The 18938-nt window shown below is 43.7% G+C and overlaps 1 protein-coding gene across 3 annotated transcripts in view; it reads left to right on the forward strand.

Moving 5' to 3' along the window:
- Positions 1-18938, forward strand: part of LOC110497517 (catenin alpha-2) — a 652111-nt gene that overhangs the window by 471475 nt on the left and 161698 nt on the right. For all 3 annotated transcript variants that reach the window (XM_036954442.2, XM_090210736.1, XM_036954443.2), the window contains exon 8: positions 12765-12845. In XM_036954442.2, the coding sequence (XP_036810337.1) occupies positions 12765-12845 (81 nt within the window). The remainder of the gene's footprint in view (positions 1-12764; positions 12846-18938) is intronic.

Below are 18938 nucleotides of genomic sequence, written 5' to 3' on the forward strand. Positions count from 1 at the left end.
AACAACCTGACGGATGGGGCTGGATAAATATACCCACTCTCAAATTCATAGACAGAGCTATGGATGCAATGACCGACCATCCATTTTAAACATGTTTTGAGGCTATACAGTATTTGTTTATATTTTCTCTGTTTACAAACATCGATGTACTGTAAAAGCAAGCTTGTATTTTAGGTTCTGATGGGGTACGACAGTTGAACTAAGTTCATGAGGCATTGATACGTTATATTCTTCAAGAGCCAATGGGTTCATATCATCAAATTATGAGTACAAAAGTGGATGTAGCAACTGCAGATCTGATGGCCCCTTTAAGCAGTCAAATTGAATATATCTTCCCCATGTTGGATATAACAGAATTGTATTTTTATTTTTGTTAGGTACAATTGCTCTTTGACCCCATTGTTATAGTGCTATGCCACAAGAACACAGAGCTGTCAGTATTGCTTAAGTGATGCTCTTAATGTAAGAGAGGATTCCGGAACAAGTAGGTGAACCCAGTTACTTCCTCCTCCACTCAGATTTAACTTAACTTTTTGCATCAGCAATTTGGTGCGTGCATACTGACGTTTGCAAAATTCCAGTAACTTTTCCATAGTTCCCAGGTTTTCCAGAAATCCCTGGTTGCACGATTCTGGTTTCCAGAAATCTTTCTGGGATATAATAATAATAAAATGTAAAAAAAAATAGCATGTCTGACCATTATGCGCATCACACATGTACATGAATCCACGCATTCTGCACATGTCCTCTATATAGCTCATGATTAGCTTAGGATTCCCACTCTTTTATGTGTCCACTGCTTGTCCCTTGGCCACAGACCATAATACCATCAGACAGCACAGAGCAGCTCCAAAGTGTCTGTGCCTGTGTGTGCATTTGTGTGTGTGTGTGTGCTTGTGCGTGTGTGTGTGTGTGTGTGTGTGTGCGTGCGTGCGCCTGCATGTGTGTGTGTAATTGAAAGAGTATGCATAAAGCCTGTTAGAAGGCTTGCTCCTCCTCAGACATACAGCTATGGGAGCTACACTAAACCAGAATGGCAGGAGAACCCATTTAAAAACAACATGGCGTTGTGATACCATTACTGGCCATGTAAACAGCAGACACTGAGACAAACCAGGCGAGCCAAGGCATATGCTTTTGCAATGTAGTGAAGTGGAAACGATACTGATGTGTGTGTGTGTGTGTGTGTGTGTGTGTGTGTGTGTGTGCGTTCGTGCGTGTGTGTGTGCGCGTGTTTGTTGGGGCCGGGCAGTAGTTGTCGGTATTCAATGTCGGACTAAAGGTTAAGGGTAAGTATTCATATCTGATCTATAACCTATGACCCCCACACGCATGTTTATTGTGACTTTTCTCCAGTGAGTTTTATGGGCCTACTTGGTTATGTAATACCACTGCACCTTTAACAAACTTAACCAATGGTTACCTTAAAGTACTAATTAAGTCGTTTTTTGGGGGTATCTGTACTTTACTTTACTATTTATATTTTTGGCAACTTTTACTTCACTACATTCCTAAAGACAATAATGTACTTTTTTCACATTTTCCCTGACACTCAAAAATAATTGTTATATTTTGACAGGAAATTGGTCAAATTTACACACTTATCAAAAGAACATCCCTGGTCATCCCTACTGCCTCTGACCTGGCGGACTCACTAAACACAAATGCTTTGTTTGTAAATCAAGTCTGTGTGTTCCCCTGGCTATATATAAAAAAAAGTTGTGCAGTCTGGTTTGCTTAATATGAGAAATTTGAAAAGATTTACACTTTTCCTTTTGATACCTAAGTACATTTTAGCAATTCCATTTACTGTTGATATTTAAGTTTATTTAAAACCAAATACTTTTATACTTTTACTCCGGTAGTAGTTTACTGGGTTTCACTTTTACTTGAGTCACTTACTATTAAGGTATCTTTACTTTTACTGAAGTATCAAATCAAATCAAATGTTATTTGTCACATACACATGGTTAGCAGATGTTAATGCGAGTGTAGCGAGATGCTTGTGCTTCCAGTTCCGACAATGCAGTAATATCCAACGAGAAATCGAACCTAACAATTTCACAACAATTCCTTTATACACACAAGTGTAAATGAATGAATATGGATATGTTCATAAATATATATGAATGAGTGATGTTATAGAACATCATAGGCAAGATGCAGTGGATGGTATAGAGTACAGTATATACATATGAGATGAGTAATGTAGGGTATGTAAACATTATATAAAGTGGCATTGTTTAAAGTGGCTAGTGATACATTTATTACATACATTTTTCCAGTGGCTGGAGTTGAGTCAGTATGTTGGCAGTTAGTGACAGGTGTTTAACAGTCCGATAGCCTTGAGATAGAAGCTGTTTTTCAGTCTCTTGGTCCCTGCTTTGATGCACCTGTACTGACCTCACCTTCTGGATGGTAGCGGGGTGAACAGGCAGTGGCTCGGGTGGTTGTTGTCCTTGATGATCTTTTTGGCCTTCCTGTGACATCGGGTGGTGTAGGTGTCCTGGAGGGCAGGCGGTTTGCCCCCGGTGATGCATTGTGCAGACCTCACTACCCTCTGGAGAGCCTTACGGTTATGGGCGGAGCAGTTGCCGTACCAGGCGGTGATACAGCCCGACAGGATGCTCTCGATTGTGCATCTGTAAAAGTTTGTGAGTGTTTTTGGTGACAAGCCGAATTTCTTCAGCCTCCTGAGTTTAACCACGCTGTCTGTGTGGGTGGACCATTTCAGTTTGTCCTTGATGTGTACGTCGAGGAACTTAAAACTTTCTACCCTCTCCATTACTGTCCCGTCGATGTGGATAGGGGGGTGCTCCCTCTGCTGTTTCCTGAAGTCCACGATTATCTCCTTTGTTTTGTTGACGTTGAGTGTGAGGTTATTTTCCTGACACCACACACCGAGGGCCCTCACCTCCTCCCTGTAGGCCGTCTTGTCGTTGTTGGTAATCAAGCCTACCACTGTAGTGTCGTCCGCAAACCTGATGATTGAGTTGGAGGCGTGCGTGGCCACGCAGTCGTGGGTGAACAGGGAGTACAGAAGAGGGCTGAGAACTCACCCTTGTGGGGCCCCAGTGTTGAGGATCAGCGGGGTGGAGATGTTGTTACCTACCCTCACCACCTGGGGGTGGCCCGTCAGGAAGTCCAGGACCCAGTTGCACAGGGCGGGGTCGAGACTCAGGGTCTCGAGCTTGATGACGAGTTTGGAGGGTGCTATGGTGTTAAATGCAGAGCTGTAGTCGATGAACAGCATTCTCACATAGGTATTCCTCTTGTCCAGATGGGTTAGGGCAGTGTGGTTGCAATTGAGTCGTCTGTGGACCTATTGGGGCGGTAAGCATATTGGAGTGGGTCTAGGGTCTAGGCTAGGGTGTCAGGTATGACACTGATGAATATATGCCTATACCTAATCAGAAAAACTGAGTTCGAAAGACCTCATTTTCTGCTGGTTAATCTGTTTGTTAATTCCAGGATAAAACCCAGTATAATCATATTTTCTCATCTCATCTCACCACATTCTACACTTAAAGAGGCTCACTGGGGAGGCATGGAGAGCCTGGTTTATTTTCCTGTAATCAAACCAGGTTGATGGTCGCAGTTTCGCTGTAGCTCTTTAAGCTCCACTTAATGAGAACAAGTCAAATGGTTGCTGCTCATCCCTGGAACCACCGACACACACACACACACACACACACATACACATGCATATACAAACACACACATGCACATACAAACACACACCGCTGTAGAGCAGCTCAACTTATCTTATTGAGGATCCGGCTGAGCCATTATCTACTGTTAACCCAATGTGGTTTATCTCCCTCTCTCTCTTTCTCTTTAGGAGTCAGGGTCCTCTCTCTCTCTTTCTCTCTCTCTCCCTCTCTCTTTCTCTCTCTCTCCCTCTCTCTCGTTCTCTCTTTCTGTAGGAGTCAGTGTCCCCCTCCCTCTCACTTTTTCTTCTTTCTCTAAGCCTGGAGTCAGTGTAACCAACCTGGACAGTAATTGTTCCTTGCATTGGGCCTTAATTGAATTGACAAGGAGCCGGAATTGATATCATTTAACACATTGATCTTGAGAGAATGAGACGGGCGCTTTGTGCCAAACCAAAAAATAAAAGCTCTCTCCCCTCTCTTCTTTTGTTGTCTGACCATATTATTATTATCTCTCTCTCTCTCCAATAGACAGGGTATCTTTCAATTCTCTTTCTATCTCTCTATCATTCTCTCTTTCTGCTCTACCTCTCTTTCTCTCTCTCTTTCTTTGGCTGTCTGCCTCCAGCGTCCCCCCTTATTGTACGCAGATCCCTTCATCATCTCCTCCTCTGTTCTCCCCCCTCATTCCCTTTCCCTGCTCTCTCACATTGCACTAGACATCCATATCATTTTCTGTCTGCCTCGGCCCGAGAATTGCACGTCTTATTCCGCTATTAGTGGGTAGGGAGTGGGGAAGGGAGGAGGGAACGGTGCACGGCGGAGCACGGCAAAGCAATTTGCGCTGAGTGCACTACAATACATGAGTGATTGGAGCGGGGACTGAGTGAGAGGCAAAGGAACCGCATGTTGGTCCCAGCTGTTGCACGTTGAGCACTCTTAGTAGCTGTCTCTACCATCCATCCATCCATCCAGCCAGCCAGCCAGCCTCCTGGGTGAGCTGGAGTCACTTGGCCATTACCGCTTCCATTATCCAACCGCCGCCGTACCTAGAGAGGAGTATGAGCTTATCGCCACGACGCCACCCAGAACCAGAGAAAATGAATGAAGGGAAAGAGTCCCCTTAGAGAATGAATCGGGGAAACAATGAGCAGATGGGAGACCCTTACGGTCTGTGAATGGAAGCCATTGACAACACGTTGGGGAGATAGAAGTGAAACCACGAAACCCCAACCTGCATACTCTGCTATGTGGTCTGTGTCGCGAAATACACGCATGATGCCGTGTGTGGCGGATGGATGGATGAATAGTGATGGATGGATGGGGGGGGTTGTTTGTTGCTGTTCCCTATTGTGTTGTCAAGGTGGATAATGGACCTGTGTGGGAAGGTGTGTGGGCACAGCCTGGGTGGGCGCACACACACACACACACACACACACACACACACACCCGGGAGACCACAGCTGTGACCTGGCCGTGAGGAAACATGAGGCATAGGATTCAACCACTGCAACCTATGATTCATCGTCATAGGGCCAACGTCGAGAGAACATTTCGATGACGTTCTGACAGCAATTTTATTACGAGCAATACATTCTCCATGGCTTGATGTGAGGGAGTTCAGGCAAATATATGTGTAATGATATACAATGTAATGATGTGAACGACAGTAATATTTCATATTAGCTAGTTATAGCACTAGGCTCTAGTGACTAGGGTGTATGGTATGTATTGACGTGACATAGCTATATTTATATAATTGTAACAATTACGAAGACTATAATGTACATTGTAATGGTGGTAATAACAGTTAGCACTAGGGTATATGGCACAATGCATTGATTTGACTTAACTACCATGTGTATGAAGGTTGGATCCGACAAGCTTCTGATTATGCATGGCAGTGTTAGTAATAACCGTTTGCCCCAGTGTATATGGCACAATGTGTTGACGTGACCCAACTAGACATGAAACGCAGATACACATCTATAAGTGGTGTACTAAAGGATACATATTCAGCTCTGAGGTATTCAGTGGGGTTTGGGGGGGAGAGAATTGGGTGCCTCAAATGGTCACCCGATTTTGACTGATTGTATCCAGCATTCTACTAGGAGCCCGAGCGAGCCTGCTATAACAGGTTTAGTGTGATTGACGGTTTTTTTCCCTCCCTGGTTAGAATCCCGGCCGCTGTGTTTCACCGTTTCATAATCTACGTAATGCAGATTTGGAAGAGCTCTAGCTGGCAACTAGGCCAGGGCGATTATCAATTCCTGGAAGAAGAAAAAAAATACAAAAGCGCGGACAGGGGTTTTGACTTTGAATACAAAGTCATGGCTTTGATAGTACACTCTTCCGCCATGATGTGTGTTATGACAATGCAATGCAACACAATGGTTTATGAGTGTCTCCTCTCTTATCTTTTCTTCTTTGCTTATCTCATTTCTCCTAGTGTGAAACTCATATAACACGTGCAGGTCCTAATTCACAGTGAAATCGAGGGTTGGAAAATCTATTTTTGGACTTCATTTAAATGAATATGTATAGCTATTGACTCTTTGTCGTCGTTGGAATCTCAGATTGACCCTTTAAGTCACAGGTGTCTAAGTGAGAAGCTCCCTCTCTCTCTGAACATCCTCTGATTCTGCTCTCTTTTTTTTAAACTTTGGGTGGCATGATCTCTTAATCCTCCGCCTCCCTACAGCGCTTAAATGACACATTAGCATGTGGTTCTCCAGGCAGCCTGGATGACTGATGTCGTTATGCCCTCTCCTCTGCGATACTGGCTTCTGTGTGTGTATGTGTGTGCGTGCACCTGATACGCACACACGCGCACAAAACCAGAAATGTTTCAGCCCTCCAGGACCAAATCAAATCAAATGTATTTATATAGCCCTTCGTACATCAGCTGATATCTCAAAGTGCTGTACAGAAACCCAGCCTAAAACCCCAAACAGCAAGCAATGCAGGTGTAGAAGCACGGTGGCTAGGAAAATCTCCCTAGAAAGGCCAAAACCTAGGAAGAAACCTAGAGAGGAACCAGGCTATGTGGGGTGGCCAGTCCTCTTCTGGCTGTGCCGGGTGGAGATTATAACAGAACATGGCCAATTTGTTCAAATGTTCATAAATGACCAGCATGGTCAAATAATAATCACAGGCAGAACAGTTGAAACTGGAGGAGCAGCACGGCCAGGTGGACTGGGGACAGCAAGGAGTCATCATGCCCGGTAGTCCTGAGGCATGGTCCTAAGGCTCAGGTCCTACGAGAGAGAGAAAGAAAGAGAGAAAGAGAGAATTAGAGAGAGCATACTTAAATTCACACAGGACACCGGATAGGACAGGAGAAGTACTCCAGATATAACAAACTGACCCTAGCCCCCCGACACATAAACCACTGCAGCATAAATACTGGAGGCTGAGACAGGAGGGGTCAGGAGACACTGTGGCCCCATCCGATGACACCCCCGGACAGGGCCAAACAGGAAGGATATAACCCCACCCACTTTGCCAAAGCACAGCCCCCACACCACTAGAGGGATATCTTCAACCACCAACTTACCATCCTGAGACAAGGCCGAGTATAGCCTACGAAGATCTCCGCCACGGCACAACCCAAGGGGGGGGCGCCAACCCAGACAGGAGGCCCTGCTGTAGGGTTTAAATCCTTATATGCATATTTCCCAGGGTGCCTGTCGAGTGATTTTTTTTGTGTCACAGAAAACTGAAATATGACTAAATATTTTGACATAGAAACACCAGATTTTCTGAAATGAAAAAAATATATTAATAATGTTTCACCCATGAGGCCACTAGAGGGCGATTTGGTAATTTGACTGTAATAAACTAACATTGAGTTTATTTTACACCACTGAGTGTTAATTTAACTCTTTATAGTGTTAATTTAACTTTTTACAGTGTTAATTTAACTCTTTAGAGTGTTAATTTAACTCTTGACCCAACACAAGAAATGTTACATTTCCGGAGCCTTTAAGAATGTATCTGTATGTCCAGCCCTTATATTTAGCCTCACAATTAAGATTTTCCCCATTTTATCTTCAGGACAACCATGGCTAGAAGTAGAAGACAAAACGAGTTGACATAATATAAGGTCACTAAACCAAAAACCCGATAACATGAATTAATATGAATACTGTAACTACAGAATTGATTTGCATAGCGGGAAATGAAAATCCAACTAGTCAGTAACAACTGCGTGAAGTATGGAGTTTGTGACAGCAAATTAGTGAGATTTCTACAGTATTACAGACACTCTGTCCTGGGAATGTGGAAAAACCTCGTACTTTCTACTGACTACTGTGTAGCTCGTCAGCGTCATAGAGCGAAACGTGTGTGTTTGTGACATTCAGCTTTTTCTTTGACATATTTGTAAAAAAGAACCGTCCCTGGACCCCTTCGGGATCTGCCCTTGGCTCACAAACACCGCTCTAGCTCAGCCCCCCGTTAATGGAAATAGAAAAATCCAGTGGTACAGCCCAGAAGTCTGTAGCTCAAACACATGTTTTAAAAAGGGTAAGAAGTCCAAAACGGGGCCGGCGTTACGGTGGGACTCTTTATTGGGAAAGAGTTCTCCAAGAAACCTTAAGAGCTGAAGAACAATTTAAAACACACACTTGTGTGTGTGCCAGATGGGTTTGCCTTTTGTTGCATTCCCCAAGCCTAGTTAAATATGGGCTTGCAGCCCTGGCCTATCCATCCAGATTATGAGACTGAGGGTTTCTCCTCATTGTTTGGTGCACCGTGCTCTATTACCATTAGGACCGAGGCTGAGGAGCGTGTGTGTGTGTGTGTGTGTGTGTGTGTGTGTGTGTGTGTGTGTGTGTGTGTGTGTGTGTGAAATCATTCATTCCTAATGCTGCTCAACATCTATATGGAGGAAAATCCATGCTTCCTCTGGTTGCAGGGGCCTTGGCCCAAGGGCATAACAGCAATACATTACATGAATGGGAGGAATCATATCTATTTCAATGGACTTCCTGTTTTCTCATTCTCTTTCAGAGGCCAGAACTATTAGACCTGGCCGTGGCCCCAAATAGGCCTAGGGATGTAGACGTTGTGTAGTGTTCCCATTCAGTCATTGACACTCACTGCCTCGCTGCATACAAAGACGTTTGCTTGCCATGGGTTGTCATCGATCTCAATCGTCTTGAACAGACCAATACCCAAGGGAATTGGAGAGCAGTGTTTTCATTTCTTTATTTATACCGGTTATTCCCATTGAGACCACGTCTCTTTTACAAGAGGGACCTATTCAAGTCTCCCCATAAACCCATATGCTAAGTGTGTCTGTCAAGATCTCACTCTTCTTGAACCAGACCAGACAATATTTCGAAACAGTAACAATAATAAAAACAGGACAAGGACAAAACAGGACAAAACAGGACAAAACAGGACAAGAGTGTCACTTGAATAAACCCTCATGATAAAGGTAAGAAAATGCTAGGCTGAACAGTCCACTCCGTTAGCCTGATCCTAGATCTGTGTTTGCTGTCTTGCCAACTCTTAAGGCTGTCACTTAAAGTAGCTCATCACTCCATTGTTACAAGTCTGTAAATAGAGGTCTCTGATTGGTTGTTATATTGGACAGGAAGTTGTTCCTGCTCTTTAATAGATCTATTGGAGTGTATAACCCTTGGGTCATGACCTTCGCCTGTGCCTACCTCTCCCAGGGACCCAAATAAGACCATGTGGACAGACAGAGGGGCTCTAGGGGCCCAGACACCGTTTAAATTGCTATGATTGGCCAGAGAATGCTCTCGGGCGGTGGAGGCGTGATTTTAAAGAGGGGGGCCATCGCCGTTTAGTGTGATCTGTTGGGGGCATTCCCCTCTCGCAATTTTTTGTGTGTCTTGTTTGATGGGAAGCAATTTCAGGCCTAATGGGAAACAATAATGTTTATAGCCCTTGCGGTGACAAACACATTGAGAGTGACAGAACCATCGAGGCACCATGCACGGAGAACGACCCCCCCAAAAAAAATAAACAAAAGAATGAAAGAAGGAAGGAAGGGAGTCGGAGAGGTCTGATCTGAATTCCGATTGGGGCACGAAATAGACAAATAGACGTCAGATGACGTCGAGTGTTCTGTTCTGCTTTCAGTATCATAAGGAGAATGGTAACACGACACATACATCCTCCCTAGCATATCATCTCATTTAAGAAATCTATAGTTCAGTCAACAGAGACATGGTTAAAAGTATTGCAATATATTGGGAATAGTGTGTCATTTGGGACCTTTCAATATTCAATCAAACATTTCTTCAAGTGTAATTTAAGCTGTACAGCAGCACCAGGTCCCATATTGGAAAGCAAATAATGAACACTCCAACAAGACTGAAGTGATATCTAGCCAAGGACATACACAACGATATGTAGGCCTGTAATATGGGGAACGTCACATCGGAGGCCATAAGGCTCACCATTGTCTCCCGTATCTAGCACTGTATAACGGAGTGGCTGTAGTCTTGCGCCGGCTCTGTAATAGAGTGGACGAGACCTGTGAAACGCTCCCATAGTGACACAATGAGGATATGGTGTTCACATCCAAGACAGGTCTAACCGTTGATGTAAATGATCGTCCGTACCACTCGTTGGCATGTCCAGTATCTACACTACCCTCCATATTAGTATTATACTGCTTCTTTGCTAGGCTAGGATGGGAGAGCATGTACAGATGTAGGGTCTTAATTTGAGCCAGTTTGCTACAGCAGCGATATTATCCTTCGTCAACAGGAAATGTGAATTATTATGTATATTCTAAATAATGGACATTTTTGTAGAGGCTGATACATTGTTCATTGGGGAAAGTCAAGTTTGGCATTACAAACTTTAGAAGCCTTTGTAAATCTCGAATGAACTACACGTTTGCATTTCCTTCTGTGCAGGAAAATTCTCAGCGACAAAAGTGTGATCAAATTCAGATCCTACGTCTGTAAATGTTAGGTTGTTCTCTCTTTCCACCAAGATAATGATGTTAACACACTCCACTGTAGGGTGGAATTGGAACGGGGTTGCTATGGCAACCGGGCAATTAATTTGGTATGCTCTACTGTTGCTTTGACTGGTGTATCATCGGTGTCTCTGTACAATCTGTTGATTTGGATCTTTGATGCGCTAAGGTATTGCTGTAAAGAGACGACTTCTAATGGACCGAACCGTCAGTGTAGCCAGCACCTGGTTGTAACTGAATTCATGTTGAATGCCGCAAACAGAGTTTGTTAAAGGGTGTTTGTTTAAACCCGCCTTCTTACGTCCCCATATGTTCAAGGATTCAAGGATTCTATTTAAGTCCCCTACATACCGTATACCCAATTTTTCACTCCCCTCTCATCTCTTTGTCTCTCCCTCTTTTTTTGCATTCACTCATCTTCATTTTTGCCATATATTGTGCCATTTATTTATCTCTCGTTCTCTTCGTCTCCCTTTTCTGTCATCTTTACTCCCCTCCCCTTCTCTCTTCTCCTCTCCTTCCATCCCTCCCGCCTGTCTGAGAAGAGGTTAAGAAGTGTAGCTGTGTGCGATCCCTAACCCCTGACATCTAACCCCGGCCCGTAGGAATCAAGCCGCCTCATCGCCCACCCTAATCACCCTATTAAGTCATCCAAAACAAATTTAATGGCAGCCCCCGGCGTAAAGGTTATCTCCGCTTTCATCATCATAGGCCTCCAAATGGGACCCCATACGCTCCAAAGGGGTCACTGCGAAAATGAAAGGGAGTCTACTAAGGTAATTAATAGAATGCTTTGGAATATCAGTCTCAGCTTCAGCATTATTTACGCTCGCCGTAGCCCATAAACAATAAATTGTTTATCCTTCTCTCTGGCAGTGATTCTCCTTTGATTCCATCAGGCGGTAATGGATTTTATATCTCTGATAGGCAATCTGTTTTATACCTATTAACTGCTCGCAGCTTGAGGCATGACAATGCATTCAACCGCCAACCAGCCAACCGCCCGACCCGGCATGCCCAAGTCCATTTCCCAGGCCCCCTAGGGAACGCTGCATGTCACCTGCCCCCTGTTTGCCCCCTCCCCTCCTCGTCGATCCCTGAGGCAATAGATGTAATCTCACCTACGTTACTGCAGCCCCGTGTCGCTTGAAATGGAACATCGCTCGCCTTTGGTGTGCCATCAATATTTAATGGCCACCACTTCATTTTTCAATTTTTTGAGAGAGAGAGATAGAGAAAAGGAAGAAACAGAGAAAGAGAAAGTGAAAGACAGGGAGAGGGAGAGAGAGAGGGAGAGAGAAAGGGAGAGAGAGATGTTATTGTCATTTAGCGTGAGGTGACACTTGTGACTGCAACCAGCTGCGGGCTGTCTAAGATGGCCTGAGGGAAGAGGGGGCAGAAGGAAGGGCTAGCTGCCGCTAACACCACAGAAACTCATAATTGTTCTCCAACAAGACAAGGTCTCATATTGACCCCTCTCTCTCTATCTGTTTTGTCTCTCTAGTTGCTTACTCACTAACAAAATGGGGTATTATTCGATGACAGCTAAAGACCCTTGAGAAAGAAGCTATATTTTTGTATTTTTAGTCACTCATTCACTAACAACAACGGGCATCATTTGTTGAGAGCTTTAAGTCCAAGTGGCCTAGTTAGCATGTTCAGAAACCCACCTAGTTACAATTGCGTGTGTAACTCCAAAGCCCACAGCACTTCACTTGCTTTACTTGGTTTCATGCTTGACGGAATTTCTCTGAAACGGTTCCGCAGTTGCTCCCCTGCAAGTCGTCTTCATCTGATGTCTGTCACCACCATCTTATTTGCTCAGTACTCTCCTCAATCGGTGTGTATTGCAGTAGCCTCAAGTTCTTATTTTATCCAGCCCTGCGACTTTCTCTTACATCTTGAACATCCAAAGTCACTTATGAGAAAGCGGAGGCAGAGAGTATTCCAGGAATGATTCCCCTCCTCTAATCCCTTTTAACTGCAGTACAAACCTTTGTGCTCCCATTCCCTCCTGTAGTGGAGTACAAGCATAATGCACTTTTTGATGTGAGCATATGTGTGTGTGTGTGATAATGAATTAGTGATGTTACACAGGTAACCCTGAGGTAACACTGTGTCTCTGTGTTCCCCTCTACCTCTCTCTACAGACTGGCAGGAAAGAGAAAGGAGACCCGCTGAACTCTGCCATCGACAAGATGACCAAGAAGACCAGGGATCTGCGCAGACAGGTGGGTCACAGTGTCCAAAGCTGAGTTTGATGGACGCCATGTTTGCACCAAAGAGTTTGGCCAACCTGGTCCCAAACAAATCCTTACATGATTAGCTATAGACGCCATATGTACACTAAAAAGGCAATCGTACAGGGACAGTCTGGCCAACTCTGTTCCAACACAAACCGGACATGACTGGATAAAAAGAGGACATTTTTGAAGTCCAAGGCAATCGTATCATGAACATAGTTTAGCCAACTCAGTTCCAACTGAAACCGGACTTGATTGGCTAAAGATGCCATTTTTGCGCTCCAATGCAATTTATGTGGACAGTGTGGCCAACTTGGCTTCAAACAACACCTGACATGATTGGCTATAATAGACACACCATATTTTCACTGAAAGGCAATCATACTATGCATGGAGAGAGTTTGGCCAATTTAGCCGGAACCCAAATCTGACATAAATGGTTATATGATGGCCAAACCCTGCATAATACCTGATTCTGGGTCTGCACTTACACATTGCACTGACTGACTCTCCATCCTGCATAGACTGCTATTCACTTTACAAACACCGAGCTAAAGAGCCAAATGTGTTTCTGTCATTGAAATCTATCGACCCGATCTTTACACGTATACACTTGATTTCATGAATCCCGGGGAGTATAGAGACTGAGAGCTCGGAGCTATTACTTTCTCCCAAATTGCAATGCTCTTCTCCATTAGTGGCCCAAAAGGAGACACTTCATGTAGTGTTACATCTTGTTATAGTAATCAAAAGTAAAATTGATTTCTTTGGGAAGGCAATCTCATTTTGCCTCCCTCCCTCTCTACCCATGAAATTATGTTTTTTGTTGTTGTATCGTATAATTCATAGAAAAATGCAGGTGATGGTAGGCGAATGGTAGTCACGGTAACCTAAAAGCTATTCATTCACTTTTATTAAGGGGTGTAGTTCACCTGCTCTGTTGCACAGTATTTAGATGCCAAACAAGTGTTCATCTTACAGGCTGACTACACCGCTCGCATCGCGTGCAAAAATCATGTTGCATCGCGTTGCAAAAATACATTTAGAAGTCTATATTGTTCAATTATTGTTTCCACACTGCTCGCGCGCGACAACGAGCGTCTGCGTTGCCAAGGGCTAAAATAGAAGTCAGTTCTATTTCTGATGCAGATCGCGCTGCAAGTACTGCCTCTCCCATCTCCTCATTGGTTTATATAAGCAGGTACCCACGTGCCATCTCCTCATTGGTAATAACCACGTGGGTGACTGAAAGACAAACAAGGCCAGTGGCGGTAATGCACCTAATTTATGAAAGTTGCCAATTGCAATGTAAAGTCAAGAGAAGAAAAAGCCTAGAAGGAGGAGAGATGACTAGAAACAATTTGGTTAACTGTTTTATGTGTGGATTAATTGGTGGATTAGAGGACCTTCAGCATTTCAGATAATATAACAACTCAATGTTTATATCCCAGGACAAATTAGCTAGCAACAGAAAGCTAGCTAAATAGGACAATTTAGCTAGCAAGTGCAAGCTAGCTAGCTAAATTGCCATAAATGTTGAATGCTTTTCGACCTGTCCCCAAATAAATATAATTGGTTCAGAGTTTGTTTTGATATTTTAACCTGCGTGTCGTGATCACGTTTGGTGTGGGGGGACAAAATACATTTATGCACGACGCAGCCAGTTTGGGTTCCGTGTTACGGTATATCTTTAAAATGGCAATGATCTATAGTACCACAGCCATTAATAACTTAAATATTGGTCTAATAACCAATTAACTGAAAACAGAGATTGCTCAACGCAGACTTAACATGGTCTCCACCCTAAGATACAGGAAGTCTTTATGGGTCTTATGTACTATATGTACTCAATGTACTATATAGTCAGACGTAGAAGAAACAGAGAGGAGACAAAGGGAACATATAAGAGACATACAGTGGTTTGTCCTTTAAAAGTTGCAGCGTATTCTGTGGCATGTTATTTAAATGCCAACCACTGGTACCATTTATGCTAGTTAGTGCTAGTTTGACCACCAGAGGGCATCTTTGAGAAGCATTTGATATCGTTCAATAGTGGCTGTACGAGAGAATTTAAAACCTTTTTTGTAAGAACATAGTATATATATGGAACTGATTTTAAGAAATGTTGCTTAATTCATGTGATTAATATTATGGTGTTTCTGTTCCAAGAACAACTAAAAACCCTCTCGGTTACCGTTAGGATGAAATGGATAATATGGTGCTGTACAACGTGACTGTCGGGAGTAGGCTACAGTACTTGCGGGCACGCGGGAGACCGTGGTTCAATTCCCCGACGGGGAGGGGTAATAAGTAATATGATTATTGTGGCAGATGTTTGTGTATATAGCACATTTTATGTTTAGTTATTCAATTTAGGCTGTCCTTGTAAATAAGAATTTATTCTGAACTGGCTTGCCTAGTTAAATAAAGGTTACACTAAGAGCATGACATTTCTACACAATAATTGTAGTCAAACCAATACCCAAATGGAGATTCAGTCAAAATAAAAATCTCATTGATTTATCAAGAGCAGTCCCCATGCTTGTCTCAGAACAGTGTGAAACGGTGCTAAAATAGTTGTAGGTTATTGCTTCTAACTTCAATATGCTCTTTAAATAAATAAGACCTACACCACGTAACAGCACATTACTCAACACTAGTGAGAATCATGTCGCCTACGGTAGGCCTACCGTATATCGGAAAAAAATATGACGTGACTCTCCGCCAATAATTACATATAGAGGATTGGAGGATTCTAAATTAAAACCAAAATGGGTCACCCAGGGTCTCCCAGTGGCAGCCGGCACGGGAATCGAACCTGCATCCCAATCACAGTCGGATGTGATACATAATAATAATAATAATACTTTTTGTTGTATTATTTGTTTTGTCTTTTCTGGTGGAATAAACTGAAATTGCAACCAATCACATGTTTACGTTGTTTTAGTTTGAACGTGCCAACTGGCACTAAAAACAGTGGGAATGTTTCTCTAGTCAGCTCCATTATTAGTGCAATGCCCCTTAAAGTGTTGCTCTGTGCTACCCAGTGTGGCGGGGTAGCACAGAGCTCCTCCCCCTTCCTCCTCCTCCATTTCCTTAGGGCTAGGTCCGTCTTCTGTGCGCGGCTCTGCATTCCATTCCATGCCCCCTGCCCTCGTGCCTTGAACCTCGCACGCTCTTTGGATATAGCTGGAGAACTGCTGGGCAATCCCATTGTGCACAAATCGGGAGCCATGATCAACATATAGTCTTGCTAATAACCGGGTTAATAATATATCTGTGAGAATATGCAAGGGGCTTTTATATAATTCTAAATTAATAATAATAATTGCTTTGTTTAGATTATTTTGTTTTCAAATAACGGAAAATGAGCGAGAAAAGGGCCATTCTTGAACATGTGGTGAGACATTGTTACTAATTTGTAAACAAAGCCAGTTTGTTATTTTGAATAATTTCTGGTTTTAGAGGGAGAGAAACCTAAAAACCTACTGTCATCTTATGGGTCTCCCAGTCAAGGACGGCACAGGTATAGGAACAGGAACCAGCATCTGTAGCAATACAGCTTGCACTGCTTAGACCATTGCGCCACTCAGGTGCTATACAATGTGATCGGTCGGGAGTGGGCTACACTACTACAGTAAGAGCAAAATAATCCTAACAAAATAAAATAATAAAAACCTTTATTTAGCCTGTAGTAGGTAATACTGAAGTTGTGCATAACTGAGCAAGAGAATAGGTACATTAGAGTGTCTAGTTTGAGAAACAGACGCCTCACAAGTCCTCAACTGGCAGCTTCGTTAAAAAGTACCCGCAAAACCCCAGTCTCAACGTCAACAATGAAGAGGCGACTCTGGGATGCTGGCCTTCTAGGCAGAGTTCCTCTGTCCAGTGTCTGTGTTATTTTGCCCATCTTAATATTTTCTTTGTATTGGCCAGTCTGAGATATGGCTTTTTCTTTGCAACTCTGCCTAGAAGGCCAGCATCCCGGAGTCGCTTACTCACTGTTGACGTTGAGACTGCATCCAAATGCATCCAACAACATTGTAGAGTCACAAGCTTGATGTATTGTAGTCATTGCATGCTATGCATTTGGGACAAAATACTTTTGCTCCCCTAAAATGGGGGACTACAAAAAGTGCTGTAATTTCTAAATGGTTTACCCGATATGAATGAAAATATCCTACAATGAATGCTGACAATCTGCTATTTAACCCCCATAGTTGTTGTGCCATTTAAAATCTAAAGTGCTCCAGTACAGAGCCAAAATAACAAACTCAAAAACAAATTCACTGTCCCAAAACATTTGGAGTTCGATGTAGAGGAGTGGAGACAGAGTGGAGACAGAGGGGAGACAGAGGGGTGACATCGATGAGACAGAGGGTAGACATAGAGGAGACATAGAGGAGACATAGAGGAGGCATAGAGGAGACAGAAGGTAGACATAGAGGAGACAGAAGGCAGACAGAGGGGAGACAGAGAGGACAAATAGAGTAGACAGAAGGTAGACATAGAGGAGACAGAGGGGAGACAGAGGGGAGGCAGAGGGGAGACATAGTGGAGACATAGTGTCGCTCTTGCTGCTGTTGAGTCTCTGATCCACCTCTACACAGACGACACCATTCTGTATACTTCTGGCCCTTCTTTGGACACTGTGTTAACAACCCTCCAGGTGAGCTTCAATGCCATACAACTCTCCTTCCGTGGCCTCCAATTGCTCTTCAACCGATCGCTGCCTGCACCTGCCCTTCCTGTCCAACATCACTACTCTGGACGCTTCTGACTTAGAATATGTGGACAACTACAAACACCTGGGTGTCTGGTTAGACTGTAAACTCTCCTTCCCCAGACTCACATCAAACATCTCCAATCCAAAGTTAAATATAGAATTGACTTCCTATTTCGCAACAAAGCATCCTTCACTCATGCTGCCAAACATACCCTTGTAAAACTGACCATCCTACCGATCCTCGACTTCGGCGATGACATTTACAAAATAGCCTCCAATACCCTACTCAATAAATTGGATGCAGTCTATCACAGTGCCATCTGTTTTGTCACCAAAGCCCCATATACTACCCACCACTGTGACCTGTACGCTCTCGTTGGCTGGCCCTCGCTTCATACTCGTCGCCAAACCCACTGTCTCCAGGTCATCTACAAGACCCTGCTAGGTAAAGTCCCCCCTTATCTCAGCTCACTGGTCACCATAGCAGCACCCACCTGTAGCACGCGCTCCAGCAGGTATATCTCTCTAGTCACCCCCAAAACCAATTCTTCCTTTGGCTGCCTCTCCTTACAGTTCTCTGCTGCCAATGACTGGAACGAACTACAAAAATCTCTGAAACTGGAAACACTTATCTCCCTCACTAGCTTTAAGCACCAGCTGTCAGAGCAGCTCACAGATTACTGCACCTGTACATAGCCCATCTATAATATAGCCCAAACAACTACCTCTCCCCCTACAGTATTTATTTATTTTGCTCCTTTGCACCCCATTATTTCTATCTCTACCTTGCAAATCTACCATTCCAGTGTTTTACTTGCTATGTTGTATTTACTTTGCCACCATGGGCTTTTTTTGTTTTGCCTTTACCTCTCTTATCTCACCTCATTTGCTCACATTGTATATAGACTTATTTTTCTACTGTATTATTGACTGTATGTTTGTTTTACTCCATGTGTAACTCTGTGTTGTTGTTTGTGTCAAACTGCTTTGCTTTATCTTGGCCAGGTCGCAGTTGTAAATCAGAACTTGTTCTCAACTTGCCTACCTGGTTAAATAAAGATTAAAAAAATAATAAATAGGGGAGACATAGAGGAGACATAGAGGAGACAGAGGGGAGACATAGAGGAGACAGAGGGGAGACATAGAGGAGACAGAGGGGAGACAGAGGGGAGACATAGAGGAGACAGAGGGGAGACAGAGGAGACAGAGGGGAGACAGAGGGGAGACATAGAGGAGACATAGAGGAGACAGAGGGTAGACATAGAGGAGACAGAGGGGAGACATAGAGGAGACAGAGGGGAGACATAGAGGAGACAGATGGGAGACATAGAGGAGACATAGAGGAGACAGAGGCT

Source organism: Oncorhynchus mykiss, chromosome 19 (assembly GCF_057628025.1).
Source record: "Oncorhynchus mykiss isolate SJ-2025 chromosome 19, ASM5762802v1, whole genome shotgun sequence".
NCBI classification, from domain to species: Eukaryota; Metazoa; Chordata; class Actinopteri; order Salmoniformes; family Salmonidae; genus Oncorhynchus; species Oncorhynchus mykiss.